The 13,321-nt window shown below is 41.8% G+C and overlaps 1 protein-coding gene across 1 annotated transcript in view; it reads right to left on the bottom strand.

Moving 5' to 3' along the window:
- The window catches only part of hsd17b4 (hydroxysteroid (17-beta) dehydrogenase 4), a 159,519-nt gene that overhangs the window by 19,744 nt on the left and 126,454 nt on the right, over positions 1 to 13,321 (bottom strand). The window contains exon 21 of the mRNA XM_041186366.1: positions 4,981 to 5,070. Coding sequence (XP_041042300.1) covers positions 4,981 to 5,070 — 90 coding nt within the window. The remainder of the gene's footprint in view (positions 1 to 4,980; positions 5,071 to 13,321) is intronic.

Below are 13,321 nucleotides of genomic sequence, written 5' to 3'. Positions count from 1 at the left end.
GAAGCGGCACCCAAGTAATCATCGATGTACCGGAGAAAGAGTTGTGGAAGGGGGCCGGAGTAGGACTGCAACAAGGAATGTTCCACATACCCCATAAAGAGACAGGCATAGCTGGGGGCCATGCGGGTACCCATAGCCACACCTTTTATTTGGAGGAAGTAAATGTTGTTGTGTTGTCTCATTTGTAACGGAAACCTCAAACCTGGAGTCCCCATTATTCATTGAAAGACAATGGCACCATGATGCAGATTTCCATTGTCTGGCCAGCCTGCCTAGCATATACAGTGACAGTGTGATGACTAATACTAATGACACAGATAAAAATAAAAAAACCCCGGATGCTGGAAATCCAAAACAAAAACAGAATTACCTGGAAAAACTCAGCAGGTCTGGCAGCATCGGCGGAGAAGAAAAGAGTTGACGTTTCGAGTCCTCATGACCCTTCAACAGAACTGAATGAATATTAGAAGAGGGGTGAAATATAAGCTGGTTTAATATCCTATCCTAACTCTGCACCAGGCACCAGGGCAGATACCAGCACTTTGGTGGGCATTAGATCATCAGCTACAATATCGATGCACAGTGGTGAGGGCACGGCACACTCGTATGAGGAGCAGACAAAGGCAGAGAGTGCCCAGGGCACCGGCAGTTGGAGGACTGCTGGAGACCAGGAGCAGGTAATGAGCCTCCGGAGTCATCCATTTGGCGGCAGGTGATAGTTGTCCAGCAGGATTTGTAAGAGAATCTGGCAGAGATTCCTGAGCATTTGCATGCCATGGTCTATGCCATGGAGGAGTTGATGCGAAGCATGAGTACTGCATTGACCCTCAGCACTGAGCGCACTGCCTCCTCCATTAAGACAGTGGTGACTCTCATGGAGAGACAGCTCCAGAAACAGAACCAGAGGTTCCTGGGGTTGCGCTCACAGCTGCAAACTCTCACACAGGCAATGACATCAAAAGGTCTGCCTCCACATCCCGTGTGCTTCACCAGGCTCCTCTTCTGAGTTATCATCTGTAGCCTGTGGAGGTGCCTCAAGATCCTCTTCCTCCAGTGGGTTCCCTTTTGCCAGAGCCGAATTGTGAAAAGTGCAGCATGCAATGACTATCAGAGAGACATGCTCTGGAGGGTATTGTAGTGCTCCCCCTGAATAGTCCAGGCACCTGAATCTCATCTTCAGCAGATTTATGTTCCTCTCAATCACCACCCTTGTGGAGGCACGACTCCTACTATACCTCTGCTCTGGTTCTTGAGTGCCAGAGAGGCGTCATAAGCCACCTTTTCAATGGATAGCCCTCGTCACCCAGCAGCCATCCACCCAGTTGAGCTGGAGCCATGAACAGCCTTGGCAGCTGTGAATCGGAGGATGTGTGTCATGGGAGCTGCCGGAGTACCTGGCACAGACTTGCAGAGTCTGCATGTTGTGGTTATAAACTATCTGGAGTGGAAGCCCTTCCTGTTCACGAAGGCATCCGGCTCATCCACTGGCACCTTAATGGCCACATGTGCAGTCGATGGCATCCAGGATGAGGGGGTGGAAACCAGCGATTGCTGCAAACCCTCTGGCTCACTCAGCCTAGCTGGCCTCGTCCATCCAGAAATGAATAAATGTCATGGCCCACCTGAACAGAGCATCAGTCACCAGCTTCACGCAACTGTGGACAGCCAATTGGGCCACTCGACAAAGATCCCCCACTGACCCCTGGAAAAAGCCAGAGACATAGAAGTTGAGGGCCACTGTGACCTTCAGAACCACTGACATGGGGTGGCCACCCACACAGTTGGACAAGATCCCCGGCCCAATCTTTTGACATATGGAGGTCACAGTCTCCCTGGAGAGGCGGAGCTTCCTTCGGCACTGCACCTCTGACATGTTGAGGCAGCTGCATCACTGCCTGTACACTCTGGGAGCAGGATACTGGCATCTTCTGTGGCCCCTTCCGCCTTGGACTCCGTGCTGGCCCTGTGCCTCTCCTCCTGCAGGTCAATCCCTTGGACGCAGCCAACAGACACCTGGTCTCCTCTCCCTTCTGCCCATCTCTTCCTCCTCAGAGGAGGTGCCACCAGTGGAGTACATAATCCCCATTACCAGAGAACCAGAAAGCTGCCTGGCAACTGGAAGTGTCCACACTGTATAAATCCTCCAAGGGCCTTGGAGACATCAATGAGTCCTGAAATGATGGCTAGCAACGCAAAGACTGAAGCTGTCAAGTTTTACTAAGCAACCAGCAGCAAACCATCTCCTAAACTCCTCACTAATCACAATGACAATGCTCCGGGTCCTTTTTATCCCATCCTTGGATGCCAATTCGTTAAAAATGGGCTACCAGCCTTCCCATGCGAAGCAAAATCACGCGAGCAGCATAGAATTGAGTACAATTGGTTTTTTAATGGCCCAAATTGGCCCTTTAATTGTCGGTAGGCGGGGCTCTGACTCCCACGTGCACCCGCCAACCTCAATATTGCTTGCGTGCGCAGTGGTGCTGGGGCGCACGCCCAACGTCATCCTATTCAATTTTGTGTGCGTTTGGATTGGGCGCACGCCCGACCTTGGAACTTAAAATTCAAACCAAGAAATAAAAGCAGTCTTGTTGTTTTACAGTACCAGATCAGCACCTCATGTGGATTTCAAATGCTTTTTTATGCAAAAGCGCAAAATATATTTGGTGGTTGAATAGTTTCACACTTCTCTCCAATTATATGTGGTGATTTATTCCCCAAATTTAATAACTTATATTCCATCAAACATTGGCTTAAAACTTGATGGAAAAACCATGGCATGTGAACGGCACATGTTCTAGTTAATTTACAAATTGACCAGTAACTTGTGACGGGGAAGTGAGATCCTGGGAATTATTTATTGCTTCACAACTTTTCTCCAGTCACTGGTATTAATTTGGCTTCAAGTAATACAAAGTCATGGAAGTCTTGTGCAGATCACCACCTGCTACACCCTCCAACCTTGCCATCAACTGAAAAGTCAGCAATCCTCCCTACTGAACTTCACTTGGAGGGAGCACTGAGAAAAACAAAGCAACAAATGTATTTTGGGTGGGAGGCACTTCTATGTCCAATAATTTTGAATACAGCTGCCATACTGGTCTCCATCAGATGGTAGCCAAGTTGGTAGGGTAACCAACTCAACCTGGTCAAGCTTTCTATCACAGACATTTTTGTCCACGAGAGCAATGGTAGCAGTCCTTGTGACGACGCATCCACGACAGTACTACCATCTTGCTAATTGGGCAGACTAAAGAGACCTAGAATCCCAAAATAAGGCACAAGGGAAATTATCATAGGCAGAATTGTATGCCACCATAGTCTGTAATCTTATGGTCCAGCACATCCCTCAATCCTCCATTATCATCAAGCTGGGGGATCAACTCTAGTTCAATGTGAAATGTAGAAAGGCACACAAGCAGCAGCATCAGGCATGTTTTAGAACAAGGTACTGATCACATGAAGTTACCATACGGAACTACCTGCATGCTAAACACAAAATAGTAGCAGGCTATAGTTTCTCAATGCCACAACCAATGGTCTACTCCTCTTCTAACTTTTCACTTCCTCTGGATAAAAAGTATCGCTAAGAAAACCCACATAGCCCCCAAATGTTCTTGTCTTTTTGAAGGGTACATGGAATGCTATGTCCCAAGCCTACCCTCACCTGTTCCATGAAATATTTAGTTCATTTCTGATACTTCCCTTCTCTAACTGGACTTCTCAGTCTGATATAAATGGATGGGCAGCATGCAATGTACACTTCAACACTTGAACCTAGGAACTGCAAAAACAACTGCTTTAGGGACCCAATTTGCATAAATAATTAGTCTCCAGCCTGTTTCAGGCACATATATTGGATTTTCATTTCTAAGCTGACCTGAAAATTGCATCAGATGGGTCTTGGGCTCAAGCAAGCACAGCAGTCGTTTAATGCAGGCATGGGTGACAGACAGATTCAAATAACTGACATGCTGGGTTACTGAAGCCTGGAAGGATGACTAGACAGAGAGGTTCAGGCCTGCAAGTGACCTTGACTGCAAGAGGCAATGCTGCAGTATATGATCTCACAGGTTGTTTCAGAAGGTAACACAAAACTGCTACAGGCTCCTTGGGGGAGTTCAATCTCCTTTTGCAGTTATGATGTCCTGGGCCTAATAACTACATTTGCAAGACAGAATACTGTGAGCATATCTCCACTAGTTTGTATGCCTTCCATCTGAACCTTTTTGCACCTTCCTTCTCCTCTGGCCACAATGACGTGCCCAGAAGAACCTTTAAAGCACAATTCCAGAAGCCCCCGGTTCAGAATGTTTAACGTAAGCTAGAAGTATTTGAAATCTAAGTAACAAAAAATGTTTTATCTACGAGCAGCTGAGGATCCATTTAAATATTATTGGGATTGGCCATATCCTGACATGTATCACCAATGGTTCGTGAGCAGGAGCAAGAACTAGTGCTAGCAACCCTGGCAAACATGGAAACGATATGGGGAGTAACAGTGCCTGTATAAATCTGAAATCAAGTTGCCTGCAACAAACAAAGAATTAAAGGCAATTAAAGGTACAGTATTTTTTTGTACTTTTCCTTTCCCATTTGTTGCATCCTTAATGCAGGATATGAAATTGAATTTCATTTGCATATATTTCATTTACTATTTGAGAGCTGTCTTTCGAAAAAAGAATGACATCAATTATTTAACTTTTGCTTCTCCTGCCCTGAAATAACTCTCACACTATGCCAATAATTGACTCAAACCAAGGTAAAGCAATTTTTCAAATCTAATCTTTCCAGATAAATATCTAAGATGCTATACATGTCCTTTTACTTTGATCATTTAGACATCTCGTGTAACACTATGCAATACATTTGTGTCTATAATTCACAAGTTAATGGCATCCTAAAAGTATAATTAAACAAAAATAATTTTCTGAACCATTTGAAAGAGGGTGACCTTTTTGCCCAAGTAGTCTAGCTTACCATGCCAATGCCATTAGTTTTGGGTTTATATACAGTCTCCCCCAGGACGACATATGCCCCTGCAAGGACAATCTCATTAGTTTCTTTCACCTAAGGGGTAGGGGGAAAGCAGAAAGAACAGTATTAAAGACAAAACATTTCAAAAGGGCACAGCTTATTTTAAAAATAACAGAGTATTAAATAGTGTACCTAGAGCGCATAAACATTATGTAACACTACAGTCTAAGAAAACAATATACAACCCCACATAACCTAAAAGCAGTTTAATAACAATAATTTGATCATTAGTTTAATTATTTCATAGTGTACAATAAACTAATCTGAATATTAAACATAATGAAAGACTGGTGGGTGGGGGGGAGTGAATTTTCACAGGAGTTAATTCTGGTCACTCAACATAACTTCAATGAGAGCCGTCTCCATCCCAAAGAGGCATAAGCAATGTTACAGTGGATGTGAGAGAGAACTCTCGCTGAAATTCACCTGTCTCCACATAGCTCGTAAATGTGCCCATATAAGTGCCCATTATATATAGTCAAATAAAGTCAAAGGTTGGGATTTTCCGGCCTTGTCGCGGGTGGGACCAGCTGTGGCCGAGGTGACAACTCAGCCAGAAGTCCATTGACTTGCGGCAGTACCGGAAGATCGCAGCGGCAGGCGGGTGTGGAAAATCCTTCCCAAAGTTTTTAAATTCCTTCATGTATTTCCAGCAAGGAATTCATAAAGTGTGGGTAATGGACGAACAGCTGAATTCCAGAAGTAAATCAGGACAGATAAAAGACAAACTATAAAATTACAAATCATGGTCAGTGTCACTAGTACGATAGTGTGATGGATTAAGAGCCCAGGAGTTAAATTCAAATTTCACTAAAATTGGAAAGCCACTGAATTCAGTAAATATAAAAAAAAACTTGAGCTGGCACCAGGGGAAAACTACTGATTGCAATTAAAAACACAGCACAAAGGGAACCTGCCATGCGTACCTGGCCTATGTGTGACTCTAGTCTTGCCTGTGTAATGTCCCATGAAAGGAGGTAGCATAAATAGAAATATACCAAATGGCACAGTTAAGGTTTAAGATTAATCCATACTTCAAAGTATCTGTGGATAATAGATCAACGTGAACATGCTAAAGCTGGTGAAAGGAAAATTTAGGACAGATGTCAGAAGAATTTGTCATGCAAATGGTATTCGATACTAGGAGTAGTTAGGGCATAGTAGTAAAGATGTAGCTTGGTTAATTTAACGTCATCTGTGGGCAAATTCTCAGAATTTTTAATTTGAGTTAGAAGTACTGAGCATTTAAAAATACAAGTTAATCAAAAATAGACAACATAAATTTGTTCAGTTTCGAAAGCAGAGTGGTGTATTTAGACAGGTTTAATAGTTTATTAAAGAAGTGACTCATTGAAATAGGTAAAGGAAATGCAGTCGGTATAGTCCATATAGATTTTAAGGTTGTAATCAATAAGGTCTCACAAGTAACATGTTAGAAACATTCAGGCATAAGTAAATATAACAACACGGATGAGAGTTGGTTGAAGAACACAAAACAAATAAATGGGTTGCTGCAAATATCTAGTTCATAATTCATATGCTTTAGAATATAACTTTTAATTTTAGGAATTAAAAGGGTTCAATGTAAAAAAAAAATGGAAAAGCATGGTTAATTAAGCTGATGAAGAACCCTACTACAAAGGCAAACCAAACAAGCCTAGGTTTAATTAACCCATGTTTAACTTACATGGCCAGAGTTGATGAAGCAAAAAAGAACTTAAACAATGGTTGACCCATCTCTAGATCTCTTAACGAAATCAGGGAGTCTGGAGAGAGGGCAATTATATCCATTAGAAATATAAACTATCCATATGGGTTACAAATCAAATAATTAACTTAGATTTCGGTTTGAGGCCATCCCAACGCATGCCATATTGTCATAGCGAAGGGTTGTAGGGGTAGAAGGCTCTTTTGTTTAAGTTATCTGGGTGTTTGCTCAGAAAGCAGGCAGTTGCAGTTTTGCTTTGGTGTAGGTGTAGGCTGCAGCTCACTGGATTGAGCACACCACCAGGGGATAATTGTTAGTCAGGCCTACACTTTAAGCAAAAAACAACTGACTTACAATTCACCACATGGAATTCAGGTGGTGCTCAAGATCAGTTTGGTTTTCATGAGGGAAAAAGCAGCTGGAAGATTTCCTAGTTTACAGCTAGAGGAAGAACTTTACAGTGGTCTTCCTTGAGGCAGAAAGCAGTCAACAGAGTTTGCTTGGAAACGGTGAGAAGGCAGTTGGATATCTGCCGGTAACCAGAACAGGAAGCAGGAGTATCCAAAGTTCTGAGGCGTTAAACAGAAGTTGGAGGGTCACATAGCCAAAAAGTGAATGAAGGATCCCCAAAAATTTTTCTTCGGAGAACAGCTGGAACACGGAGGTGGATTCCAGAGGGCTGTGGCATATCTTGTGGGTTGGTCCCTAAAAAAGTGACTGAACCTTCAATACTGTTGTAATGCAAAAGGGAATTCTTGTGAGAGTAATAATAAATGGAACTGAGTTTATAGCATAAATCTTTATAAACTATAGTGTTAGGTTAATGGTGCTTGCTTTGTTAATTTTTGAAATAAAGTTTGTTTTTGTTTAAAGTCATAAAAACTTGTGGCATCACTCTGAAAGTCACAGGGTGTTCAGATTTCTCTGTAAATGTTAACAGTCCCTAACAGGATTGTAAAAGGGCACCGAGTAGATTGAGGAAGAGCTCAAAATGTAATGACATGAAAGTAGAGAATTTAGCAAACAACAAAAATGATTGCAGGAAAGCAGAGGTTAGTGGAATTGGCAAAAAGGAAGCAAAATATAATTTAATATGGATAAATGGAAGTGTTACTTTTGACATTTTTGTAAAAACACTGGGCGGAATTTTACAGCCCCGTTGCGGCAGGTATGGGACCATAAAATATGGTGAGCTGCTCAAAAGTCCATTCAGTTCAGCGGGACCTTAAAATCCCGCCAGCATAAAATTCCACCCAAGAGATTTCGAAAAGGGTAACTTTTAATAAAAGCAGAAAATGTGTGAAATACTCAGTATCTGTGGAAAGAGAAAGAGTTAATGTGTCAGATCAATAACCTTTCATCAGATGTGAAGGGGATAGTTATGAAACTGTTTTAAGTCAGGGAATATAAACCACTGATGTGAAGTGTGTGCATTATTTTTATTGTTAGTGCCAAAGGCAAATTGCACTGATTGAACCAAGTGAATCTGATCACAATCATTGTTTTATGAGTATTCACTGGGAAATAAAGCAGCTTATTGATTCATATCAGGTTTTATTTCACTAAGTATATGTTCAATCTGACTTCAGGGAGACTGAAACAGTACATGTGTGAAAGGTACAACTATCCAGTTCAGGTCACTGTTACATTCCCTGATTATAATATTGCACAAGGAGATATAGGGCAGTGTTCTTCTTAGGCAGGCCCTTGGGATCGAGGATGACTTGCTTCCAATCCGGTTTGACAGGTTCTGAGATGGTTGATTGGTCCATTACACGATCTGAACCTGTACAAGTGGAAAGGAACTTACCGATTGTGTGATAAACATAAAAGAATCTCACTCCCCTCCATCTCCACCAAACCTTTGCCAGAATCTTTCTGAACCAGTTAGTGCAACATCTTGGTCAGGGTCTGCTACCAGAAAGTCAGTGCAGTTTCAGAAAAGGTCGAGGAACCATTAATATGGTGTTTGTAGTTAGACTGCTTCAGGAGAAATGCCAAAAACAGAATATGGGCCTCTACACCACAACATGACGAAGGCATTTGACACAGTCAGCCGTGAGCACCTTTGGAAGGTAATGGTGAAATCTGGCTGCCCTGAGAAACTCATCACAATAGTTTGATAGTTCCATGAAGGCATGCTCGCCTGTGACCTGGATGTTAATTAGTCTTTTGACCCATTCTCAATCATTAATGGGTTAAACAGGGTTGCGTGCTACCCACCAACCCTTTTCAGCATGTTTTTGCCCACCATGCTCTCCGATGCCTTCCACGATGGTGATCCTGGAATCAAAATCAGATATCGGATGAACGGAAAGCTGGTCAATCTGAGACAACTCCAGGTGAAGACCAAAGTCTCCAAGGACATATAGCATGATTTTCATGCTGGCTGATGACTGTGCACTAGCTCCTGGTTCAGAGCTGGACATGCAATATAGCATGGACTCGTTCTCCAATACATGCAAAAACTTCAGCCTTAGAATCAGCATAAGGTTTTATTCTGTTCCAGGAAAGCCTTATCATGAGCCCACTGTTTCAGTCCATAACCAGCACCTGCCGACAGTGGATAAATGCAGTTATCTCAGCAGCACACTCTTTCGAGCTGACTGTATTGATGCTTTTATCTATAGACCTTTAATGAAAGACCATAAGAAGTGTAATCAAATGAGCAGTGGCTGGAGGTGTGCTTGGGGCAAGGTGCAAACCGAATGCGGCTGTCATTTGTCAGGAGGTAACCATGCATGGAGGAGTGCTGAGAGAGCCATGAAGATTTATAATTTAAATAACCACCTGGTTGTCTCCTGACTTTGTACTGACTACTGGAACAGAACTCACTGAATTAGTTAAAGTGCCAGTGAGCATAGTATAAGTAGGTAATTCAATTTACCAGTTACTTCATCTATCAATATTTTCATTGATCTGACAACGAACATTTATGCTTCTTGCATTATAATTGGGTGGGTCCATGATTACTAATCAGTGTGAAAAGGGACCCTTCAATCAAAAAAGTTTGAGAACCACTTGCAATGATTTCAACGTATTAAGTTAAGGTCATGCTTTACATTCATATTATATATAGAAAGAAGTTACTTGTAATTGAAATTTTACTGCTGTTGAGGCTCAGGTATCTTCCATGACTACAGCTGTGGGCAGAGTGCTTAACAAAGATCATAGGTACATAAGAAATAGGAAGAGGAGTAGACTATTTGGCCCCTCGAGCCTGCTCCACCATTCAAAAAGATCATGGCTGATCTTGTGTTTCGAATTCCACATTTCCATCTAACCCCGATAACAATAGCCTTTGATTCCCTTGCCTACCAAGTATCTATCTACATCTGCATTAAAAAATATCCAATCACCCTGCTCCACTACCTTCTAAGGCAGGGAATTCCAAAGTCACACAACCCTCTGAGGGAAAAAATTTCTCATCTCAGTCCTAAAAGGCGACCTCTAATTTTAAACAGTGCCCCCTAGTTCTGGACTCACCCACAAGAGGTAACAGCCTTTCAACGTCCACCTTGTCAAGGCTGTTCAGGATCCTGTATACTTCAATCAAATCACTCCTCACTCTTCTAAACTCCAGTGGAAACAAGCCCAACCTATCCTCATAAGACAACCCACTCATTCTAGGTATCAATCTAGTAAACCTCCTTTGAACCGCCTCCAATGTACTTACATCCTTCCTTAAATAAGGAGACCAAAACTGCACACAATATTTGAGGTGCAGTATCACCAATGCCCTGTATAACTGAAGCATAACATCCTTACTTTTATGTTCAATTCCTGTCGTAATAAAGGATAGCATGCCATTAGCCTTCTTAATTATTTGCTGTTCCTGCATACTAACTTTTTTGTGACTCACGTACTAGAACACCTAGATCCCTCTGCACCTCAGAATTATGCAGCCGTTCTCCATTGAGGTAATACTCTGCTTTTTTGTTCTTCCTGCCATAATGAACAACTTCATATTTTCTGACATTAAACCCCATTTGCCAGATCTTTGTCCACTCAACCTATCTATATTCACCTGCAACCTCATGTCCTCTTCACAACATACTTTCTTACATATCTTTGTGTCATTTGCAAATTTAGCCACCATGTCTTCGCTCCTCTCATCTAAGTCATTGATGCAAATCATAAAAAGTTGAGGCCCCAGTACAGACCCCCGTGGTTCTTCACTCATTACCTGCAAATCGGAAAAAGACCCATTTATGCATATTCTCTGCTTCCTGCCAGCCAGCCAATCTTCTATCCAAGCTAACATGTTACCCACTACACCGTACAGTTTTATTTTCTGTAATAATCTTTGATGTGACACCTTATCAAACATCTTCTGGAATTCCAAGTGCAGTGTACAGGCTCCCCTTTATCCACTGCACATATTACTCCTTCAAAAATCTCCAATAAATTGGTTAAACATGATTTTCCTTTCACAAAACCATGCTAACTCTTCCCTATGCCTTGAGCTCTTCTAAGTGCCTAGCTATAATCTCCTTAATGATCGATTTTAATAACTTCCCCACGACAGACATCAAGCTAATTGGCCTATAGTTTCTTGTTTTCTGCCTCCCTTCCTTCTTGAAAAGAGGGGTTATATTTGCTACTTTCCAATTTGATGGAACCTTTCCAGAATCTAGCGAATTTTGGAAAATTACCACCACATCAACTAGCTCAATAGTGACCTCTTTTAAGACCCTACAAACTAATCCATCAGGACCCGGAGTTTTGCCAGCCTGCAGCTCTGTCAATTTGTTAGTGATTTCAATTTCACCAAGTTCCTTTCTCCTGTTCACCTCCTGATTAAGGGAGGTGGTGGCAGAGTGGTATTGTCACTGATCTAGTGTTCCAGAGATCCAGGGTAATCCCACCATGGCAGATGGTATAATTTGAATTCAATAAAAGTCTGGAATTATAAGTATAACGATGCCTATGAAACCATTGCCGAATATCGTAAAAACCCATCTGGTTTACTAATGCTCTTCAGGGAAGGAAATGTGCCACCTTTACCCGGTCTGGCCTATATGTGACTCCAAGCTCACAGCAATGTGGTTGACTCTTAAATTCCCTCAAAACAAGGGCAATTAGGAATGGGCAACAAATGCTTGCCTAGGCAGCAATACCCATATCCGCTGAATTACTGGAATGTTTTTTTGTATCCTCTATAGTGAACACAGAAGCAAAATATTTGTTCATTTCTTCTGCAATTTCCATATTATCAGCTATTAACTCCCCAGTGTCACTCTCTAGAGGACCAACATTCACTTTACTTACTCTTTTCCTTTTTAAATACTTGTAGAAACTCTTGCTATCTATTTTTACGTTTCTAGCTAGCTTCCTCTCATACTCTCATTCTTTTCTTCCAATTAACCTTTTAGTCATTCTCTTCTGTTCTTTACATTCGGTCCAATCATCTTTGCGGAGTTGTATGCTTTTTCCTTAAATTTTTACTTTCCTTAATATCTTTAGTTAACCACAGATGTTGGGTCCTCCCCTTAGAATTTTTCTTTATAGTAGTAATTCACTTATTCTGAATACTCTGAAACATCCCCTTAAATGTCTGCCATTGCTTCTCTTTTGATCTGTGCTCCAGCCTAGTTTCCCAGTTCACTTCAACTAGCTCAGCTTTCATCCCCACATAGTAGCCCTTATTTAAGTTTAAGATACTAGTCTTAGACTTACTCTTCTCTCTTACAAACTGGATGTAAAATTCAACCATATTGTGATTGCTACTGTCTAGGAGTGCCTTTACACTGTGTCATTAATTAATCTTGTCACATTACACAATGCCAAGTCTAATATAACCTGCACTCTGGTTGGTTCCAGAACTTGTTTCTTAGAGCAGTTATCTCAAAAGCATTCTAAGAACTCCTCATCCAGGCTACTACTGCCAATCTGATTTTTCCAGTTTTATGTGTAGATTAAAATCACCCATGATTATTGCCATCCCTTTATCACAAGCACACAATATTTTCTCTTGAATACTTTGTCCTACACAGTGGCTACTCTTAGGGGCCTGTAGACCACTCCCACTCATGACATTTTCCCCCTACTATTCCTCATCTCCACCCAAGCCATTTCTACATCCTGATCTCCTGAACCAAGGTTATCTCTAACTATTGCACCAATGCCCTCTTTGATTAACACTGCGACCCCTCCACCTTTACCTGGCTTCCTATTCTTCTTGAATGTCAAGTGCCCCTCAATGTTAAGGATCTAATCTTTGTCTTCCTGCAGCCAGGCCTCAGTAATTGCTATCAGATCAGATTTATTCACTTCAATGTGGGCCATCAATTCATTTACTTTGTTATGAATGCTACAGGCATTCAGATAGAGAGCCTTCAGTTTTGTCTTTTTGTCACCTTTGTAACATCTAGTCTTGACTGAGGTATTCTTAGGTTTTTTTCTCTCTGTCCCTCCCTATCATTCTCTGACCCTCATTTCTCATATTACTATTTTGTTCTCCTGTCTTGACTCTCCACCTTGAATAGCTACCTCTACCCAAACTTGATCCCTCACCCCTCTTGTTTAGTTTAAAGCCCTCTCTACTTCCCGAGTTATGCGATTTGTGAGGACACT

This window comes from Carcharodon carcharias, chromosome 4, assembly GCF_017639515.1.
Source record: "Carcharodon carcharias isolate sCarCar2 chromosome 4, sCarCar2.pri, whole genome shotgun sequence".
Taxonomy (NCBI): domain Eukaryota; kingdom Metazoa; phylum Chordata; class Chondrichthyes; order Lamniformes; family Lamnidae; genus Carcharodon; species Carcharodon carcharias.
Note: the sequence above shows the minus strand (reverse complement) of the source record. Positions and strands in the feature narration are given on the sequence as shown.